The sequence below is a fragment of the Coregonus clupeaformis genome, chromosome 9 (assembly GCF_020615455.1).
Source record: "Coregonus clupeaformis isolate EN_2021a chromosome 9, ASM2061545v1, whole genome shotgun sequence".
NCBI lineage: Eukaryota > Metazoa > Chordata > Actinopteri > Salmoniformes > Salmonidae > Coregonus > Coregonus clupeaformis.
Window position 1 is genome coordinate 25,949,906 of NC_059200.1, and position 23,852 is coordinate 25,973,757.

Below are 23,852 nucleotides of genomic sequence, written 5' to 3' on the forward strand. Positions count from 1 at the left end.
TAATTACAATAGTACTAACACTGGAATGCTAGATGTGCAAGAGATTATGTGCAAATAGAGATACTGGGGTGCAAAAGAGCAAAATAAATAACAATATAGGGATGAGGTAGTTGGGTGGGCTAATTTCAGATGGGCTGTGTACAGGTGCAGTGATCGGTAAGGTGCTCTGACAACTGATGCTTAAAGTTATTGAGGGAGATAAGAGTCTCCAGCTTCCAGAGATTTTTGCAATTCGTTCCAGTCATTGGCAGCAGAGAACTGGAAGGAATGGCGGCCAAAGGAGGTGTTGGCTTTGGGAATGACCAGTGAGATATACCTGCTGGAGCGCAGACTACGGGTGGGTGCTGCTATGGTGACCAATGAGCTAAGATAAGGCGGGGATTTGCCTAGCAGTGATTTATAGATGGCCTGGAGCCAGTGGGTTTGACGACCGAACATGTAGTGAGGACCAGCCAACAAGAGCGTACAGGTCACAGTGGTGGGTAGTGTATGGGGCTTTGGAGACAAAACGGATGGCACTGTGATAGACTACATCCAATTTGCTGAGTAGAGTGTTGGAGGCTATTTTGTAAATGACATCGCCGAAGTCAAGGATCGGTAGGATAGTCAGTTTTACGAGGCATGTTTGTCAGCATGAGTGAAGGAGGCTTTGTTGCGAAATAGGAAGCCGATTCTAGATTTAACTTTGGATTGGAGATTCTTTATGTGAGTCTGGAAGTTGAGTTTACAGTCTAACCAGACACCTAGGTATTTGTAGTTGTCCACATACTCTAGGTCAGACCCGTCGAGAGTGGTGATTCTAGTCGGGTGGGCGGGTGCCAGCAGCGTTCGATTGAAAAGCATGCATTTAGTTTTACTAGTGTTTAAGAGCAGTTGGAGGCTACTGAAGGATTGTTGTATGGCATTGAAGCTCGTTTGGAGGTTTGTTAACACAGTGTCCAATGAAGGGCCAGATGTATACAAAATGGTGTCGTCTGCGTAGAGGTGGATCTGAGAGTCACCAGCAGCAAGAGCGACATCATTGATATACACGGAGAAAAGTGTCGGCCCAAGAATTGAACCCTGTGGCACCCCCATAGAGACTGCCATAGGTCCAGACAACAGGCCCTCCGATTTGACACACTGAACTCTATCTGAGAAGTAGTTGGTGAACCAGGCGAGGCAGTCATTTGAGAAACCAAGGCTATTTAGTCTGCCAATAAGAATGCGGTGGTTGACAGAGTCGAAAGCCTTGGCCAGGTCGATGAAGACGGCTGCACAGTACTGTCTATTATCAATCGCGGTTATAATATCGTTTAGGACCTTCAGCGTGGCTGAAGTGCACCCATGACCAGCTCGGAAACCGGATTGCATAGCGGAGAAGGTACGGTGGTATTCGAAATGGTCGGTGATCTGTTTGTTAACTTGGCTTTCAAATACTTTCGAAAGGCAGGGCAGGATGGATATAGGTCTGTAGCAGTTTGGATCTAGAGTGTCACCCCCTTTGAAGAGGGGGGATGACCGCGGCAGCTTTCCAATCTCTGGGGGATCTCAGACGTTATGAAAGAGAGGTTGAACAGACTAGTAATAGGGGTTGCGACAATTTCGGCGGCTAGTTTTAGAAAGAAAGGGTCCAGATTGTCTAGCCCAGCTGATTTGTAGGGGTCCAGATTTTGCAGCACTTTCAAAACATCAGCTGTCTGAATTTGTGTGAAGGAGAAGCGGGGGGGCATGGGCAAGTTGCAGCAGAGGGTGCAGAGTTGGTGGCCGGGGTAGTGGTAGCCAGATGGAAAGCATGGCCAGCTGTAGCAAAATGCTTGTTGAAATTCTCGATTATTGTAGATTTATCGGTGGTGATAGTGTTTCCTAGCCTCAGTGCAGTGGGCAGCTGGGATGAAGTGCTCTTATTCTCCATGGACTTTACAGTGTCCCAAAACTTTTTGGAGTTAGTGCTACAGGATGCAAATTTCTGTTTGAAAAAGTTAGCCTTTGCTTTCCTGACTGCTTGTGTATATTGGTTCCTAACTTCCCTGAAAAGTTGCATATCACGGGGGCTATTTGATGCTAATGCTGTACGCCACAGGATGTTTTGTGCTGGTCAAGGGCAGTCAAGTCTGAGGAGAACCAGGGGCTATATCGGTTCTTAGTTCTGTATTTTTGAATGGGGCATGTTTATTTAAGATTGAGAGGAAATTACTTTTAAGGAACAACCAGGCATCCTCTACTGACGGAATGAGATCTATATCCATCCAGGATACCTGGGCCAGGTCAATTAGGAAGGCCTGCTCGCTAAAGTGTTTTAGGGAGCGTTTGACAGTGATGAGGGGTGGTCGTTTACTGTAAACAAACACCTGCTATGCGCTGTGAATATTCTATTAGGGGGCGTTTACTTCCAGGTATGAAGAAAATGAAAAATGGGATAAATGTTGTTGTTGTTTGTTTTCTGTTAGTCAATGCCCAATTTGGACACCATAAACGAGAAAACAAGTTGATATCCAATTTTAACTAGAAAAATGATAAAACTATTAATTTCCTCTTGTTTGGCCTTGACAAGATAAAAGGAAATAGGAATGATCCATTAGCACACTGACCTTACAGATGTAGTATCTTAATTTGATCACACTTTTTGTTGCTGAGAATTTGCAAACTTGTAGTGTATTTGAATTTTGATTTGCCCTAATGAAAAATGTATGCAAACCAAATCTCGCTTAGGGCCCCCCAAAAGGCTAGAGTCGGCCCTGCTCTATAGAAAGCAATACTAATAGAGAGCAACAGTAATGGTGTCTTTTTGTAGGCATTAGCTGAGGCTCCGCCATGGCTCGTTGGTCAAAGCCTATGGGGAAATTAATGGATTTTTTTGGAGGGGTTTTGGATTAATGTTGAAAATAAGGTCTGTGGTAAGCACAGGCTTAGGAGATCTTATACGTTTTGATGAGCTAATCTTCATCAGCTATTGTCCCTTTTTTGTGCATTTTGAAGCATTTATTCAATCAGAACAAGCACATAAAGGCTTCATAATTCATAAAGGTCATGTTAACTGACTGATATGATCTCATAGAACAAAACATATAAGATCTCCTAAGCCTGTGTTAACCTCAGACCTTATTTTTGGTGTTTATCCCAAAACCCCATTCTTTCCCAATTAATTTCCACCATAAGAATGGTTGAACGAACCAGAGGTAACTCATTTCTGGTTTTTAGGACTACAAACTGGCGAGCTCTCAAGTAGCTTTGTATGAATGCAAATTACTTTACATTGATTACTGTCACACGGAATATATATTTTTTTAGCACTTATGGTTGATAAATATTGATATCCTATCATTTTTCCCCAGACAAAATGTGTGACCAAATAAGTGATGCTGTCCTTGATGCATACCTAACTCTGGACCCTGACTCCAAAGTGGCCTGTGGTAAGTTTGTCCAGTTTTACATTCTCTAAAGCTCTTATATGTTAATAGACAAACAAGACTTTAACAATAGTTATTTTTCATTACCTTTCACCTCAACATTACTGAACTATTTGTGCACTAGAAACTGTTACGAAGACGGGTATGATCATGCTGTGTGGAGAGGTCACCTCCAAGGCTGTAGTGGACCTCGTGGATGTGGTCAGGAAAACCGTTAAGAAGATTGGTTATGATCACTCCTCCAAAGGTACAGTCACTCACAGAGCAGATTTAGCCTCAGCCAGGGTTACCCACCAGTTCATGCATTTAGCAGTGGTACATCTTTGCAAATACAGTAAATTGATTTTGAGTGATAAGTGAAAGCGATTTAGATGCAGAGCCGCTGTGTCTTCCAGGGTTTGACAATAAGACGCAACTGTGTAACTTTCTGCCTCTATTTGACTACTGTCTCCTACACTACATGGTTTGACTTACAATGTAGGATCTTAATTTGAGCCAAGTTGCTACAGCAAGAAAATAGTCCTGCAGCAACAAGAAATTTGAATTATTATGTGGATTATAATTAATGGACATTTTTGTAGGTGTTGATACATTTTTCATTAGGGCAAATCAAAATTCAAATACACTACAAGTTTACAAATTCTCAGCAACAAAAAGTGTGATCAAATTAAGATACTACATCTGTAAGGTCAGTGTGCTAATGGATAATTCCTATTTCCTTTTATCTTGTCAAGGCCAAACAAGAGGAAATTAATAGTTTTATAATTTTTCTAGTTAAAATTGGATATCAACTTGTTTTCTCGTTTATGGTGTCCAAATTGGGCATTGAGTAACAGAAAACAAATAACAACAACATTTATCCCATTTTTCATTTTCTTCATACCTGGAAGTAAACGCCCCCTAATAGAATATTCACAGCGCATAGCAGGTGTTTGTTTACAGTCTGGGTTGAGCTGCAGTGTCGGCAGCAGAGTGCTGGGAACGAACAAAATCTGAATACAAGCTTTGGGTGGATAGGCAATGGCATGGCGAGAGAGATGGGGTTGTTTGGGAGGGAGTTGAGTCCCTCTGTGGTTCTTTCTGCTATCCCACCTTGGTTTCTCCCTCAACCAGTGATAGATCTAGGGTTGCTTGAGAGGGTAAGAGATGTTGAGGAAGGAGTAGATTCAGTTGTAAGTTAACATTTTAAGAACACAATACTATGCTTTCTTGAATATATTCACAGATGGATCTAAGGACCCTAAAACAGGCAGGACAGGTGCAGCTTTTAGTGTTCCTGAGTTTAAGGTGGCAGTGACAAAAAGAGCAACGGATCATTTATCTGTTTACACAATGGAGATGCTGGCCATACTATTGGCTGCAGAGTGAGTGGAGGAGGTGAGGCCAGACAGGGTAGACATCTGCTCTGACTCCATTGCAGCACTGATGAGCTTAAATTAATTTGTGTCTCAGAGCAGACAAGATGTATTGTATGAGGTTTTGCAGTGCTTGTATAGGGTGAGACAGATGGGGGTATTTGTGATGTTCCTCTGGGTACCAGCTTATGTGGGATTAGAGGGGAATGAGGAGGTGGATGTTATTGCCAAGCAGGCTCTTAAACATCCTAATGTTGAGATGGAATTGTCAATCAGTAAAGCAGAAGCCAAGGGGTTAATAAGAACAGTGGTTAACAACAAATGGCAAGAGTTGTGGAACAGGGAGAGTAAGGGAAGACACCTGTATAAGATCCAGGAAAAGGTGGAGGCAGAGAGGTCCTCAGGCCGAGAGAGAAGGGAGGAAAGTGTAATCACAAGGCTGAGACTGGAACACACAAGGCTAAATAGTACATTGAAATTGGTGGGGAAACATCCGACTGGGAGGTGTGATCATAGTCAGGAGGAGATGGAGACCGTGGAACATGTTCTATTTCAGTGACAGAAATATGTGAAGGAAAGGGCGTGATTGTTATTAGATTTGAGGAGTAATGGGGTTAAGTGGACTCCTAGGGAAATCTTCAGGGGATGTAGTATTTAATTATGTATTTCGTTTCCTTAGGGAGACGAGATTATTGGGTAGGATTTAGACCTTCACTGTCTCTGGTCCACACTCCAGTCCAGTTGGTGGCGGTAATGCACCTTAAAGTTGGTTGCCAACCACCATATAAAATCCACAGGAGAAGGAGTAGAGCACAGCACAGCACCCGTCAAAGGAGTCATCTCAGGGGTGACGACGGATGTTCAGGTTGAATACCTGGAGATAATTCCTGGTGTGGTTGGTGCCCGGCGACTGACCCGCTGGGTGAATGGGGAAAACTAAGAAAGTCTGTTGGTCCTGTTATTTTTTGATAAAGAGCAAATACCTACCCATGTGAAGCTTGGTTATGTAAGATACGCCGTAAGAGCTTTCGACCACAAACCACTCCAGTGTAAGAATTGTAAAGGATTTGGCCATGTTTTAAGTGTGTGCAGACGAACAGAGTATACTGAAGAACGGTGTGTAGAAGGACGACAGTGTTGCAATTGTGGTGGGGATCATGATCCTGAGTTCCTGGAGTGTCCTGTAAGGGTGAAGGAAATTGAGGTGGCAAAAGTTAGAGCGGTCAATCGAATCGCCTATGCGGAGGCGATCAAAATAATTGAGAAAACAAGTGATGCTAGTGAAGATATGGTAGTGGATACACCACAGCCTGTAGTAAATGTTTGCTGCCAGACAAAAGATACCCAGTGTGTTAAAAAGGTGGATTTTGTGGTGTTCATGCCACAGCTATAAACTGTACAGCAGAAGTCTCAAAGAAGTCAAAGAAACTGGACATTATTGTGGCTGTGGCAGAAACGTTTTTGGGACTCAAGGATTTTACATCTGAAGACATGCAAGGGGTACCGGAAGACCCGCTCTCCCAGGTTCCCCTTGAGCCTGTGAAGGGATCAGATCTGTTTTATTTATTTTTAACAGAAAATATGTTTGGTTTATTTTATTTTTGGTAGTTCCGTTTTTGGGGGGAATCCTGTTTCCATCCCGTATAGTAGGTGGCGGGATGCACATTAAAATGTGTGATCGCCAAGATACCATAGAAGGACTTTCAGCAGCACAGAGAAAGCATTATACAATTTAGTGACAGCCAGGAAGATAAAAATTGTAATGTTAGCTAAGATGCTTAACTTATCATGAAGTTAGCATGCCAATAGAACGAACTCTGAAAAAGGTTTACTTGCACCACCTGGCTAGCTAGCATTAGCCGGCTAACGTTACTGCTGGCTAACTGACTAGCTAGCAGGCTGGCTAGCTAGCCCTACCTGGCTACTGGCTATAGTCATGCTAGCTAGTAGTAGCTAGTGGAAGTAAGTTAGTCCCTCGACCAGCAACAAGATGAAGCTGCCCGGCCAGAGGTACCTGCTGCAGAAAGGTGAGATTTCTACATTACTTTCTGTAGCTAATTTAGCTAGATAGTCTGTCTGACTGGTGCTTATTGACTGAGTAGGCTAATAATGAACTGCAGTTACTGTAAATGGTTACCTATCTGTCCCTTTGCATAGCTATTTCTTACACATTCAATACAACAATATCTAGTTAAGCTACAGTCAATGCTGATATTGTGTGTGTGTGTGTGTGGGATCAGAATGTGCCGCAAAAGAAGGGCACAGTATGGCATCTGTCCTGAATTTGTAGAATGCAGGACAGCCTTGTGTTATGATGATTATGATCATTCCCTTTTGTATCGTGGTAAGTGTTACAGTATTAGTAGTGAACCGGTGTAGGAAGTTGTGGACACATCGTTGTGCTACTTTTACCTTTTGCACAGAGTGTTCAGGCAGGAGTATGGGGAACATAATGGGCCTGAGATGCTCAGTCCTAGAGAGGCAGGTTGAGGAGTATAATCTTAGGTGCGGCGAGATCTGCACCAAGATTGAGAAATCCTCTGGAGGAACCCCTCTCGTGGCTATCTGCTCCCCACTGATGAAGCGTGTCCATCAGACCAGACACAGTGGGGAGGTCTGCTTCATTGATTCCTCTGCGAACATGGACAGAGAGAACTGAAGAGATTTTTTTTCTCCCTACCCACACCTGTGCTGGCGGTCTCCCCCTTGGGGTTATCCTGACTCAGTCTGAGGATGAGGCCACAATCCTCCTTGAGGGCCTTCAACTGTTGAAGGACATCCTAAGGGAGGATGCCTTTGCAGCGAGAGGTCAGGCTGATCCTCGCCTCATCATTACAGACGACTGCAAGGCAGAGAGGGGAGCATTAGGGAGGCCATTTCAAGGGGCCAAACTATAGCAGTATAATGAGGTGCAGTCTATTAATTTATGCTTTATTCTCATTAACTTTTGGATGATAAAACCAGGACTTGCTGATTAGTTTTAGTATTTTCTAATTAAAATTTGCCCAGTCCTTGTTTGGGATACATTTTTCCTTATATTTTGAAACCAATATGTGATAGTGCAAGACATTGTTCAAGTACATATTTTACCCTAATTACAGGTACAAGAAATCCACGGCCTACTTCGATCGACTGTTCAGTCGTTGAGAGTGTTGGGCACTCAGCTATCGGGAGGAGCTGCCAACCTGAGGGAACAACACAAATAACTTTGTGGAGAAGGCAATGCGGGTCCTTAAGGATAAAATCCTCCAGAGGACGAAAGTGTTCAATCTCCCTGCCTTATTTGACCTGCTGACATTGCGCCTGGAGGCTTACTATGAGGCACGGGTGACTGACGTTGCCCTTGGCCGCTGGGAAATGTTCCAGCACTCACGTTTTCTGGCCCAGGAGAATATCGTCAACCCATCTGACATCGAGCAGGTAAAATAGTGATGAATATAGGTTTGTAATATTTAAAGAATCCATCATGTGGTCTTTTATTATTTGTTGTATCTTCTATTATAAGTTGTCTATCCTCTCTCTCCTCCAAATGTCTGTCAGGTGGGGGAGAAGCAGTACAGGGTGAAGGGCACCACACCAGGCCAGACCTATACTGTGGACATGCATTTGTCCAGTAGGGCATACAGGAGCTCCATGCAAGCACCAGGCTGCTGTAGTCCAGATATACAAATGCCTTTCCAGCAACTTCCTCCTGACAACACCAGAGATGAGGGCTGAGTTGCTGAAGACAACAGGAGGTAAAATAGTGGCTATTTTATTATTGTTTATGGTTAGACAATCATTTTCATGTGAATATTTTATGTACCAAAGCTGAGTGCTGAAGTTGATTAAATATCTCTTACAGCAGCAATACCTCTGGATTTTCTGCAGTCACTGAGACAGCCCAGTCAGTCACTAGATGGTGAGGACAGCCCAGTCAGTCACTAGATGGTGAAGGAGAACAGCCACTGAGACAGCCCAGTCAGTCACTAGATGGTGAGGGAGAACAGCCACTGAGACAGCCCAGTCAGTCACTAGATGGTGAGAACAGCCACTGAGACAGCCCAGTCAGTCATTAGATGGTGAGTGAGAACACAAAACAGACACATGATGAGTATGAGGCGACAATGCAGAATGTAATCTTATTTTATTATTTATTTATTTATTTATCTATTTAAGCATTTCACAATGAAAACATGCAACTGGTTTGAAGAGTTTCATATCTCCATTTGAGGAATTCATAAGCATCTGGACAATTTGGTGATGTCACACCCCAGCTGGTGACTGAAGGAGTAACAAGTTTGATGTAGTCCTTTTTTACTTTAGCATTACCACAGCTATGTTACTTATTTGCTTTATGAAACAGTATTATAAAGTATAAAATGTGTGTTATTAATTATTGAATATATACAGCTACAGTTCAGGCAACGCAACGACTTCAACAAGAGGACCTTGCAAACGGTTAGTTAACAGATTAATCATCTAATCATCTCTACATATCTAGATTCTAGACCAGGGTTCCCCAACTAGCGGCATCCGGCCAGCAGGTGATTTCATTTGCCCCCCAAGTTTTCTGAGAAAAAAAAAAATACTATTATTGTTGAACATAAAATACTGTAAAAACACCAGCAAATCAGCTCCAAGTGATTTTAATTGAGGAAATCTGTTCCAAAGTATTCCCACGCATAATAGAGAGATACAGTTGCTTTAGAAAGTATTCACACCCCTTGACTTTTTCCACATTTTGTTGTTACAGCCTGATTTTAAAATGGATTAAATTGAGATTTTTTTTGTCACTGGCCTACACACAATACCCCATAATGTCAAAGTGTAAATATGTTTTTCGAAAAAAAGAAGACATTGAATATGCCTTTGGTGAAGTTATTAATTACACTTTGGATGGTGTATCAATTCACCCAGTCACTACAAAGATACAGGCGTCCTTCCTAACTCAGTTGCCGGAGAGGAAGGAAACCGCTCAGGGATTTCACCATGAACAGAGTTTAATGTCTGTGATAGGAGAAAACTGAGGATGGATCAACATTGTAGTTACTCCACAATACTAACCTAAATGACAGAGTGAAAAGAAGGAAGCCTGTACATAATAAAAATATTCCAAAACATGCATCCTAATTGCAACAAGGCACTAAAGTAATACTGTAAAAAATGTGGCAAAGCAATTCACTTTTTGTCCTGAATACAAAGTGTTATGTTTGGGGCAAATCCAATCCAATACATTATTGAGTACCACTCTCCATATTTTCAATCATAGTGGTGGCTGAATCATGTTATGGGTATGCGTGTAATCGTTAAGGACTGGGGAGTTTTTCAGGATAAAAAATAAACGGAATGGAGCTAAGCACAGGCAAAATCCTAGAGAAAAACCTGGTTCAGTCTGCTTTCCAGCAGACACTGAGAGATTAATTGACCTTTCAGCAGGACAATAACCTGAAACACAAGCCCAAATCTACACTGGAGTTGCTGTCATGAGAATTTCTATCTCTAATTCAACCTAAGCTTGAATCATTACCAGAGGTTGTAAGGCTCTGGTTTTAATCATAAATGATTCAAGGTCCACAACCAGCAAGAATGATCTGTATTTTTATTCATGGAGAGCTCTGGCGCCAAAACCCATACACTCCTGTTTTATACCCCTTGACACACAAAGGCACTTTGCTCCGCCCACCTTTAGGAGGATTTTTAAAACCCGTTTTCTCTGTCCCCTTCACCCTGGAATGTTTAGTCCCGCCCCCCTCTGTTAGTGGGTTGCCACTACATTATAACTCTAACACCGTTCACACATTTATACTGTATTTGGGGTGAAATCCTTTAGTCATTATTCTTAAAATACAAATTAATCTAACAATTGCTTACCAAGAAGACAGTGAATGTTCCTGAGTGGCTGGTTTACAGTTTTGACTTAAATCTCCTTGAAAATCTATGGCAAGACCTGCAAATAGTTGTCTAGCAATGATCAACAACCAGTTTTACAGAGCTTGAAGAATTTTGAAAATAATAAGGGGCGAATGTTGCACAATCCAGGTGTGGAAAGATCTTAGAAATTTACCCAGAAAGACTCAGCTGTAATCGCTGCCAAAGGTGCTTCTACAAAGTATTGACTCAGTGGTGTGAATTATTGTCCTTATGGGGTATTGTGTGTAGATTTCGAATTCAGGCTGTAACAACAAAATGTGGAATAAGTCTAGGGGCATGAATACTTTCTGAAGGCACTGTATGTGTGATCATGAACAAATATAAGCAAGGTTTGAAACTATTATTTAGTCAAACATTACATTTGTTTGGGCTTCTTGCAGTCAATTTGCGGTCTACAAATTATTTGTATTATTATGTTCCGGCCCCCTGACTATCCTCTGAAGAAAAAAATCGGCTTGCGGCTAAATCTAGTTGATGATCCCTGCCCTATTTTGTTAGTTTGTCACACTCACCGTTTACGAACTGACTCGGTTGGAGTTGCACAAGTGCAGCAAAGTGCCGCATGTCTGTCATGACATGTGGCACTTTGGGTTGGACCCACCTGATCAATCAATGAAAGAAGACTTGAAATAGACATAAGGCTTCTCTGCCTTACTGTGCTCTGTGCTTGCCAGACTTCTTACAGATCAATTATTTAAGTGTGATGTGGGTGTGGGACCACAAAGGGAGTGTCACTGACTAGACTACATGATGTTTCCGCCTTTGCAGACTTTTTGCCATTCTAGGCCCAATCTCAAATGAACACCTAGAACCTACACCCTATGCACTTGTGGAGATCTGTGAGGATTTGATTGGTATAAGCAATATGGTGAAGCTTCAACCTAGCCTATCAGAGGACAATAAGGTGGAGACATTACCATATTGATTGCACCTGTCAAACCTGTCAAGTGCATATGGTCTGGGGGTCCATTTGGGATTGTGCCTTAGTCTGAAACCAGTCTCTCCAATTGTGGACCAAGCTTCTCTCTATACTCCTACCGGAAAAACGTTGTGGTGGGTTTGATCACACACAACTACAAGTTTGGTAAACCTTTCTACATAATATTACAATTACATTTGTCATGTTCGGGGGTGGAATGTAGCCTAGTGGTTAGAGCGTTGGGCCAGTAACCAAAAAGTTGCTAGTTCTAATCCCAGAGTCGGCAAAGTGAAAGTCTGTCTGTGCCGTTAAGCAAGGCACTTAACCCTAATTGGGTCGTTCTATAAATAAAGGGGCCAATGTGTGACATCAGGGTCAACATTTCAAAATGGCTTGATGTACATTTTAAATATGATTTTCTTGCAGCTTCATATGTGTAGTTACGGGAATGAAAGTCTAGATAGGCACAATGAGACCATAACCTAGCAACAACAAAACATCTACATGTCATTCAAAATGGCACATGAAACATGGACACTGCATGTTTACTTGTCATGCATAGAAGCCAAATCTATTTATGCTTTAGTCAATTTCCCTATCATTTAAAGCCATGTTAAACATTCCTGAAGAGTGAAAAAGATAAACAAACAGCATTTCAATATTTGTAATACTTGATATAATAGTACAATGGGTTCTGTCAAGAAAATCATTGACAATAATAATCAATAATGAAATTCATATAATCAGTAAACTCTTCAAGCATTATGTGTGTGTGTGTGTGTTACACTGTATACCCTATTGTCACTTACAGCACGTTCTCTGGCTTTATGTCATCATTAGATCTCTTTATCACCACCACCATCAATACTCCTCCAGCACCCTGTGTGTGTGTGTGTGTGTGTGTGTGTGTGTGTGTGTGTGTGTGATGCTGTCATCCATCTGGTCTCTGGTACATCTCGTCTCTGGCATCTCTTTCAATGTTCTGGTAAGGGAACAAAGAATCACATGAGGTTATTGAAATAAGTCATTTAATATCAAACATGATTTACGTAATGTAAGCAATGTGTTACCACGCAGACTATGACGTTTCACCTCTCCATTGCTCAACACATCATCCATTCTCACAGACTCCAATCCCATGGAGATAAGAATCCCAGAAGCAGCTGAGGTTTCTGATTGCCACGACCCCGTCCTTGACTGTTTTTGATGCAATGCAACTTCATGGTGCCAGGCACTTGCTTCAGAATACGGAAACTTCTGTTTCTTTCAATGACCTCACTGTGTGCAGTGTAGCACTCTCTTGGGTCCAGTAAGCCCCCTGGGCCTCTTGCGGGTACCAGCAAGTGTAGTTCTTGGCAAAGTCCAGGATTCCCAATGCTGTGTGTTCTGGGAGGTTGGCTTTCACTTTTGCAAATAGGTTGTTCTGCCTGTCCTTGATAAACAAGTGTCCTGAAAAAGCTTGAGCCTCTTGTTTCAGTTAATCAATAAGCATCTTCGTAGAGCCACACTTACAGACTAATGATTGCTTTTTTATGGTGTACTCGTTTCCCATTTCTTACTTTTTGTCTGACAATCTCCCATCTTTTCCACTCTACATCAGTGTCCTTCTTTTTGAGTAGGGGGGCAAAAAATGGATCCAGTCTATGGACATCACAATCCTTGCACTGATACACTTAGGATGGTGGAAATCATTCCCTGTAGTTCTCTGTGGCTTAATGGTTCTTGGTCTTAATCTGTAAAACATAGCAGCTTGTATTGAGATACCGGGGTTGGTTTTGAGGAAGTCTTGGTGCAGCTGAGCAATGGAGCAGTCAAGAAAGCTGGCTGCCTTCCAAGTCTTCTTGCTCACCTTTGTCTTATCTGGCACTTTATGAGAGACTGCTTCATATAATCTTTCCACTGCTGTCGATCTCCTGGGCATTTTTTTTAAAGCTTATTTTAAGAGTTTTCTACTGACCCCAAATCATCAAAACTGTCTCTGTAGTTTGTATTTCTTAATCATATTCAGTGAACAACCCGAAGCCTTTCTAGTTGGAGATTGTCTGGACTTTGATAGGCCTTTGGCTACTGCTTCAACAACTGCCACTTCCAACTTCCCCTCTGTGGTTCCGATGTTCTTCTGATGGAAAATGGCTGCCTTCCTCGGTGAGGCCTTGTCAATGAGGTCCATGGTAGTAGTGACATACTGTGCTGCCTGTTTTGGCATACAGGCTTTAGCCATTTTGAAGGCTCTTCCTTCTGGCAGACGGACCCCGTACATCTTGCCCTGCTGTCTTTTTAAGGCTCTTTTAGAATGTTCAAGTTGCTTTCTCTGTTTTTCTAATTTATCCTCTAGTTCCTTGAGACGAATTCTCTCTGCCTCCAATTTCTCTTGTTCTGCTTTGCCTGTTCATTCTGCTTAGCCTTTTCTTTGTTCTGACCATATTTTTCCTGTCTTTTTGCTTTGTCTTTCATGCTCCTCTTTTGACCTAGCTGCTCTCTGTTCAAAAAATGTTTTATGCCAGCTTTGCGTTCTTCTTTTTCTGCAATTCTGTGGGTGTCCTCTCTTCGCTTTGCTCTCATCTTACGCGTTCTCTGGGAAGCACTGGCATTATATATATAAAAAAATTCTTGCTGCTGCAGCTTTTCTGCATTCTCCCTCTCTTTGCTTGAAATGTTCCTATTTTTTTGGATACTGTCAGCAAGAGACATCTCATGTCTGTTTTTGTTGTAGTTTTGTCCTTTTTGTTTATTTCCTCATTTTTTTAGGGTCTTTATTCTTCATGCTGGTTCTCCAACTTGGCTTTGAAGTTCCACTATTTATTTTCGGAGAGGATGGGACTCGTTCATCTACCTTATTGCATTTAATGTGTAGCATGTATGATAATTTTTTTGGGGGCCATTATGCAAACTTTTTGAACTTTTGAACCTGTAAAATTCCAAATAAAATGTGATTGTAAATACGACACACAAAATTCCATCAAATGCATTAAAGAGTGTATTTGAAAACGAACAGTGTATTCTGGCATGTTCTCTGTTAAGTAGGCTACTGGAGTTTTTTAAAAACTTTTTCCACCTTGGCTTAGTGCTAGCGCGCTAGACGTCTGACATCTGGAATCTATCTATTTTCGATTTTTCTCGCTATAGCTATTGGATTTTCCTCACTCTCCCTCGGCCCCGTGAAGCGCCCACCTCCCCCTTGCTTTGGTAGCTAACTCAGCCTGCACTCTTTAAAAAAAAGTTTACCCATCGGATGGGCCCCAGCCATCAATCTGTAAGTCTCTGATCTCTCTTTGCTTTTGATCTGCGGTCATGTTTTAGTTGTGTTAGTTGTGTTCTAGCTGGTCTCCAGTTGTTGGGGTCTGGCTTGCCGACCATAACTGTGGTGGTTGGCTAGGCTAATAGCTAGTTGTTTAAATGGCTAACGTTAGCTGGCTGGATAGCTTGCTGGGATAAGATAACTGCATATAGTTAACATTCTTTGATAACTGGTTAGATGGTGTTATGTATTTCCAAAACTTTGGTTTACTTTAATGTAGCTTTAAGCTAGCCGTTGATAGCAACTGGCTGACTCATGCAGTGGTAACGTAACATTAGCAGGCTGGTAGGGCTAATGTTAGGCTTGCAACCTTGCAAGTCTTTGCTTGTAAGTTGGCTGAAAATGTAATTGAAACCAGTAGTCATGAGTGCAGACGATTTGGTTTAATTTGAAGTTATATATTTTGAAGTAATTTTTGTTGGCGTTTACATTGTAGGGAATAGGCTGGCTTGCCGGGTCCTCCATATTACATCACACCCCGGGAAAACATTTTCCGACATGACTTCTCATCTGTTTTATGTAGCTAATAACTTGAAAATAGAAAAGTGAGGTGTAACTCTGCATTAAGACTTTTTTTATGCCTATACTAATGCATATGTTACATGTGGTTACGTTTATTCTACCTACCCTTTAAAAGTGTGTTAGCTAATTGATGCCTGGTTAGCAATGTCATGTTTTATGTGAAACACATTTTGTTGCTATATCAGTTTGTCTGTCAGCACCACTGGCTGTCTAGCTAGTGGCTAGCGCTTAGCTGGCTCGCGTTTAGTTAGCTAGCTAACGTTAGCTATCATATTTTGCACAATTGATGTGATAGCTAGCTAGCTAACTAATGATTTGCCTAAACACTATATGTCATTTAGCTAATAACAATAACATGCTGTCAATATGCTAGTGTCACTGTTCAGAAGCATGTTAGCTAGCACAACAGCTAAGGTAGCAACAATATGAGCTGACTTGACATCAAAGCAAAACGTCACTTTTGCAGATGGATACCCTTCCCTTACCCCATGGTGTGGGAAGAGGATGCATCAACACACTGGAAAGATGTTTGTGGTGCACTTACTCATAACACGCTTTTGAGTGATTCATGAGTATCGTCTTCAAGCTTGATAAGGTAAGCAAATGCATGTATTATTCTCATAAATGTAGTGTATACATGTATTTGTGTAACAATTAGATCTAGCACTACAAGGTGATCTGAAAAGTCATAGTCAATCGATCAATAATATCATAATACTTTTAGCAAAACAAATTATTTTCAATGTACAATCTGTATAAACAATGAGAATAGAAAGGTTCAGAACTTTTGTGAAACATCACAGTACAGTTGAGAAATATGGCTTTTCATTGTTCTTCTTTGTGATCTGAACACCTCAAACTTCGATTAATCTGTCCATAACACTTTTTTCCAATCTTCCTCTGTCCAGTGTCTGTTTTCTTTTGCCCATCTTAATCTTTTATTTTTATTGGCCAGTCTGAGATATGGCTTTTTCTTTGCAACTCTGCCTAGAAGGTCAGCATCCCGGAGTCGCCTCTTCACTGTTGACGTTGAGACTGGTGTTTTGCGGGTACTATTTAATGAAGCTGCCAGTTGAGGACCTGTGAGGCGCCTGTTTCTCAGACTACACACCAATGTATTCGTCCTCTTGCTCAGTTGTGCACCAGGGCCTCCCACTCCTCTTTCTATTCGGGTTAAAGCCAGTTTGCGCTGTTCTGTGAAGGGAGTAGTACACAGCGTTGTACGAGATCTTCAGTTTCTTGGCAATTTCTCGCATGTAATATCCTTCATTTTTCAGAACAATAATAGACTGACGAGTTTCAGAAGAAAGTTATTTGTTTCTGGCCATTTTGAGCCTGTAATCGAACCCACAATTGCTGATGCTCCAGATACTCAACTAGTCTCAAGAAGGCCATTTTTATTGCTAATTTAATCAGCACAACAGTTTTCAGCTGTGCTAACATAATTGCAAAAGGGTTTTCTAATGATCAATTAGCCTTTTTAAAATGATAAACTTGGATTAGCAAACACAACGTGCCATTGGAACACAGGACTGATGGTTGCTGATAATGGGCCTCTGTACGCCTATGTAGATATTCCATAAAAAATCAGCTACAATAGCCATTTACAACATTAACAATGTCTACACTGTATTTCTGATCAATTTGATGTTATTTTAATGGGCAAAAAAATTGCTTTTCTTTCAAAAATAAGGACATTTCTAAGTGACCCCCAACCTTTTGAACGGTAGTGTGTGTGTATGTGTGTGTATATATATATGTATATATATATATATATATATATATATATATATATATATATATATATACAGTGGGGAAAAAAAGTATTTAGTCAGCCACCAATTGTGCAAGTTCTCCCACTTAAAAAAGATGAGAGAGGCCTGTAATTTTCATCATAGGTACACGTCAACTATGACAGACAAAATGAGAAAAGAAATTCCAGAAAATCACATTGTAGGATTTTTAATGAATTTATTTGCAAATTATGGTGGAAAATAAATATTTGGTCAATAACAAAAAAGTTTCTCAATACTTTGTTATATACCCTTTGTTGGCAATGACACAGGTCAAACGTTTTCTGTAAGTCTTCACAAGGTTTTCACACACTGTTGCTGGTATTTTGGCCCATTCCTCCATGCAGATCTCCTCTAGAGCAGTGATGTTTTGGGGCTGTCGCTGGGCAACACGGATTTTCAACTCCCTCCAAAGATTTTCTATGGGGTTGAGATCTGGAGACTGGCTAGGCCACTCCAGGACCTTGAAATGCTTCTTACGAAGCCACTCCTTCGTTGCCCGGGCGGTGTGTTTGGGATCATTGTCATGCTGAAAGACCCAGCCACGTTTCATCTTCAATGCCCTTGCTGATGGAAGGAGGTTTTCACTCAAAATCTCACGATACATGGCCCCATTCATTCTTTCCTTTACACGGATCAGTCGTCCTGGTCCCTTTGCAGAAAAACAGCCCCAAAGCATGATGTTTCCACCCCCATGCTTCACAGTAGGTATGGTGTTCTTTGGATGCAACTCAGCATTCTTTGTACTCCAAACACGACGAGTTGAGTTTTTACCAAAAAGTTATATTTTGGTTTCATCTGACCATATGACATTCTCCCAATCCTCTTCTGGATCATCCAAATGCACTCTAGCAAACTTCAGACGGGCCTGGACATGTACTGGCTTAAGCAGGGGGGACACAGCAGGATTTGAGTCCCTGGCGGCGTAGTGTGTTACTGATGGTAGGCTTTGTTACTTTGGTCCCAGCTCTCTGCAGGTCATTCACTAGGTCCCCCCCGTGTGGTTCTGGGATTTTTGCTCACCGTTCTTGTGATCATTTTGACCCCACGGGGTGAGATCTTGCGTGGAGCCCCAGATCGAGGGAGATTATCAGTGGTGTTGTATGTCTTCCATTTCCTAATAATTGCTCCCACAGTTGATTTCTTCAAACCAAGCTGCTTACCTATTGCAGATTCAGTCTTCCCAGCCTGGTGCAGGTCTACAATTTTGTTTCTGGTGTCCTTTGACAGCTCTTTGGTCTTGGCCATAGTGGAGTTTGGAGTGTGACTGTTTGAGGTTGTGGACAGGTGTATTTTATACTGATAACAAGTTCAAACAGGTGCCATTAATACAGGAAACGAGGGGAGGACAGAGGAGCCTCTTAAAGAAGAAGTTACAGGTCTGTGAGAGCCAGAAATCTTGCTTGTTTGTAGGTGACCAAATACTTATTTTCCACCATAATTTGCAAATAAATTCATTAAAAATCCTGCAATGTGATTTTCTGGATTTTTTTTCCTCAATTTGTCTGTCATAGTTGACGTGTACCTATGATGATAATTACAGGCATCTCTCATCTTTTTAAGTGGGAGAACTTGCACAATTGGTGGCTGACTAAATACTTTTTTTCCCCACTGTATATACACACACACACACACACACACACACACACACACACACACAGTGAGGGGGAAAAAAGTATTTGATCCCCTGCTGAGTTTGTACGTTTGCCCACTGACAAAGACATGATCAGTCTATAATTTTTATGATAGGTTTATTTGAACAGTGGGAGACAGAATAACAACAAAAAAATCCAGAAAGTTTGGAATCTGATTGATTGCTTCTGTGGGCAGGTGTCTTTTATACAGGTAACAAGCTGAGATTAGGAGCACTCCCTTTAAGAGTGTGCTCCTAATCTCAGCTCGTTACCTGTATAAAAGACACCTGGGAGCCAGAAATCTTTCTGATTGAGAGGGGGTCAAATACTTATTTCCCTCATTAAAATGCAAATCAATTTATGACATGTGTTTTTCTGGATTTTTTTTGTTATTCTGTCTCACTGTTCAAATAAACCTACCATTACAATTATAGACTGATAATTTCTTTGTCAGTGGGCAAACGTACAAAATCAGCAGGGGATCAAATACTTTTTTCCCTCACTGTATGTGTTATTTATTAGTTTTGATGTCTTCTCTATTATTCTGCAATATAGTAAAAATAAAGAAAAACCCTTGAATGAGTAGGTGTGTCCAAACTTTTGATTAGTACTGTAAGTTAACTTTAATTCATTTTGGAAAAATAATATGAATTGCCATATTATTTATTCTACCCAAGCCTCATACATATTAGTCAGGAAGAAGAGAATACTAGTAGACAACTGGCTCTTAATGAGGAAGTCCCAAGTCTAGATTGAAGATCATAATTTGTTGATTAGTTTGAATTAATTGTGTTGAGGCTTGGCTGTAGAAAAATATTGTATGTGGCTCTCTAAGACAGGAGGCACCAACGTTTCGTGGGGGGGTGCGGGACCTTCCCTGATTTGAGGGAACAATCACATTTTGTAAAATCATTTGCGTTTTATTTATACCGATTTTTAAAATGACGCATAAATCCACTATGCTTTAGGCTAAATGGGAATATCTTTGTTTTTCTCTATGACATTCAGAAGCTGAGGTAAGACCTTCTGAAGTCGGAGTCAAAAGAAATTGGACTTATACAATGTGTGACTGTCGCTATCAATTGATCCATTTACTTCATGTAAAAGATAATATGTATAATTAAATTGAGGGTTCATATAAATAATCATAATAAAATATATTTGGTAGCGGAATATCATTTGGGGAAATCGGGACTAAGACTTTATTTTCCCTATTTATTATTATTATCATTAAATAGATGTCATGAGTCTTGTTAAACTACATATAATTGCAGGAAATGGGCTTCAAAACGTGACATTTTTCAAATGTAGAAAGGGGGGCCCTGGAGAAAAAGGTTGGGAACCCCTGCTCTAGGAACAGTTTGCCACACATTTGAAGGTAGATTTAGTAGGCCTGTGTCCCAGTTTATGCTAGCTACATCGTTTGTTTATATAGCATTTATAACTGGCAGAAACATTGTTTCCTTGCTGAAAAATATATAGAATGCCAGTTTCAGTGAGAAGCATAGCAACATCAAGGCAACTTTGTAACAGCTCACCCCGTTTTTCCAAAGCCAAACCCGCCCATTAGCCGCTGAGTCTACCTTTTTAAAATGCCAAAGTTTTCAGTAACCGTAATGTTGTTTTTGTTTTGTGTTTTCTGATTGTTTCAGTGCATGCATTCAAAAATCTTTGGACAACGGACTTCCACAGGGCCGCCATCTACAAAGTTCACTCAAAAAGTTTGATTTTTAATTCAATTTTCTTCATCTTTTAAACTTCAATTGGTTAATAGCTAATTTCTCAGTTATCACTTGGCTCATGTAAATTCTGTAGTTGCCCCTCTAAACATCCTAAGGTCAACATCCCCATAGTGTTCACATTTTTCTCATGTAAATGTTGTTGCTACAAAGATTAAATAAACAATTTATTTGGGAAATATTCAGTCATTGCTCTTTTCTTCATTAGCATGCTGATTTTAAGTTGCATTGGATTTATTTTGATCTGTTAAGACATTGAATATATGTTGTTTAGTACATTTTGTATTTTTCGTTTTCCGTATGAAGCAAGATAATTTCAAGTTATATGTGATTTGGTTTATGTAGATACGGCATTTCAATGTTGTTAATACGCAAAGTAGTCATTTTTGTGTACATTTGCATATTAATAATGAGTTTTCAGCAATTTCCCAGAATTGTTTGCCAGAACTTCACAAGTCGCCGCAAGTTTGCCACAAAACTCCTTTGCATGTGAAAATATGAGCTTGCCACAAATTTGCCACAACTGTCTGTTTCTACAGGTTTTTACTATGACGTGCAACTGTATACAGTGCCTTCAGAAAGTACTCACATCCCTTGACTTTTTCCACATTTTGTTGTTACAACCTGAATTTAAAATGGATTAAATTGAAAAACAAGTCACTGGCCTACACACAATACCCCATAACGACAAAGTGGAATTATGTTTTAATAATTTAACAAATTAATTAAAAATGAAAAGCTGAAATGTCTTGAGTCAATAAGTATTCAACCCCTTTGTTATGGCAAGCCTAAATAAAATAAAATAAAATGTTTTTGTCACATGCGCCGAATACAACGGGTGTAGACCTTAGATTGAAATGCTTACTTACAAGCCCTTAACCAACAATGCAGTTTTAAGAAAGAATACCCAAAAAAATCACAAAAAAATACAATATAAAATAATACGAAATAAAAGTAACATAATTAAACCTGGGGGCGGCCTGTCAGGAAGTCCAGGATCCAGTTGCAGAGGGAGGTGTTTAGTCCCAGGGTCCTTAGCTTAGTGATGAGCTTTGAGGGCACTATGGTGTTGAACGCTGAGCTGTAGTCAATGAATAGCATTCTCACCTATGTTCCTTTTTTCCAGGTGTGAAAGGGAAGTTTGGAGCGCAATAGAGATTGCATCATCTGTGGATCTGTTGGGGCGGTATGCAAATTGAGTGGGTCTAGGGTTTCTGGGATAATGGTGTTGATGTGAGCCATGACCAGCCTTTCAAAGCACTTCATGGCTACAAATAAGTTCAGGAGTAAACATTTGCTTAACAAGTCACATAATAAGTTGCATGTACTCACCGTGTGTGCAATAATAGTGTTTAATAGGATTTTTCAGTGACTACCTCATCTCTGTACCCCACACATACAATTATCTGTAAGGTCCCTCAGTCGAGCAGTGAATTTCAAACACAGATTCAACCACAGAGACTAGAGAGGTTTTTCAATGCCTTGCAAAGAAGGGCACCTATTGCTAGATGGGTGACAATACAAAAAGCAGACATTGAATATCCCTTTGAGCATGGTGAAGTTATTAATTACACTTTGAATGGTGTATCAATACACCTACTTACTACAAAGATACAGGCTTCCTTCCTAACTCAGTTGCTTTAGTGCCTGTTTGCAAATTAACTTTTTACTTAACTCTCCTTGAAAATCTATGGCGAGATCTGAAAACAGTTGTCTAGCAATGATCAACAACCAATTTTACAGAGCTTTAAGGATTTTGAAAAGAATAATGGGCAAATGTTGCACAATCCAGGTGTGCAAAGCTCTTAGACTTACCCAGAAGGATTCACAGCTGTAATCACTGCCAATTGTGATTCTATCATGTATTGCCTTCGGAAAGTATTCAGACCCCTTGATCTTTTCCACATTTTGTTTCGTTACAGCCTTATTCTAAAATTGATTACATTTTAATTAAATTTTTTATCAATCTACACACGATACCCCATAAAGACAAAGCAAAAACAGGTTTTTAGAAATGTTTGCTAATTTATTAAAAATAAGAAACGTAAATATCACATTTACATAAGTATTCAGACCCTTTACTCAGTACTTTGTTGAGGCACCTTTGGCAGCGATTACTGCCTCGAGTCTTCTTGGGTATGACACTACAAGCTTGGCACACCTGTATTTGGGGAGTTTCTCCCATTATTCTCTGCAGATCCTCTCAAGCTCTGTCAGGTTGGATGGGGAGCGTTGCTGCACAGCTATTTTCAGGTCTCTCCAGAGATGTTCGATCGGGTTCAAGTCCGGGCTCTGGCTGGGCCACTCAAGGACATTCAGAGACTTGTCCCGAAACCACTCTTGCGTTCTCTTGGCTGTGTGCTTAGGGTCGTTGTCCTGTTGGAAGGTGAACCTTCGCCCCAGTCTGAGGTTCTGAGCGCTCTGGAGCAGGTTTTCATCAAGGACCTCTCTGTACTTTGCTCCGTTCATCTTTGCCTCGAACCTGACTAGTCTCCCAGTCCCTGCCGCTGAAAAACATCCCCACAGCATGATGCTGCCACCACCATGCTTCACCGTAGGGATGGTGCCAGGTTTCCTCCGGACGTGACGCTTGGCATTCAGGCCAAAGAGTTGAATCTTGGTTTCATCAGACCAGAGAATCTTGTGTCTCATGTTCTGAGAGTCCTTTAGGTACCTTTTGGCAAACTCCAAGCGGGCTGTCATGTGCCTTTTACTGAGGAGTGGCTTCCGTCTGGCCACTCTGCCATAAAGGCCTGATTAGTGGAGTGCTGCAGAGATGGTTGTCCTTTTGGAATGTTCTCCCATCTCCACAGAGGAATTCTAGAGCTCTGTCAGAGTGACCATCAGGTTTTTGGTCACCTCCCTGACTAAGGCCCTTCTCCCCCGATTGCTCAGTTTGGCCAGTGGCCAGCTCTAGGAAGAGTCTTGGTGGTTCCAAACTTCTTCCATTTAAGAATGATGGAGGCCACTGTGTTCTTGGGGACCTTCAATGCTGCAGACATGTTTTGGTACCCTTCCCAAGATCTGTGCCACAACACAATCCTGTGTCGGAGCTCTATGGACAATTCCTTCGACCTCATGGCTTGGTTTTTGCTCTGACATCCACTGTCAACTGTGGGACTTTATATAGACAGGTGTGTGCCTTTCCAAATCATGTCCAAGCAATTGAATTGACCACATGTGGACTGCATTCAAGTTGTAGAAACATCTCAAGGATGATCAATGGAAACAATTTTGAGTCTCATAGCAAAGGGTCTGAATACTTATGTAAATAAGGTATTTTTATTTTT

General features: G+C 41.0%; 1 protein-coding gene across 3 annotated transcripts in view; it reads left to right on the forward strand.

Annotated features, from left to right (window-relative positions):
- The window catches only part of mat2al (methionine adenosyltransferase II, alpha-like), a 30,490-nt gene that overhangs the window by 1,414 nt on the left and 5,224 nt on the right, over positions 1 to 23,852 (forward strand). For 2 of the 3 annotated variants that reach the window (XM_041886770.1, XM_045222546.1), the window contains exons 2-3: positions 3,315 to 3,392; positions 3,514 to 3,636. In XM_041886770.1, coding sequence (XP_041742704.1) covers positions 3,315 to 3,392; positions 3,514 to 3,636 — 201 coding nt within the window. Of the gene's footprint in view, positions 1 to 3,314; positions 3,393 to 3,513; positions 3,637 to 20,475; positions 20,545 to 23,852 lie in introns of all 3 variants that reach the window. The other variant, XM_041886769.1, reaches the window with a different exon arrangement.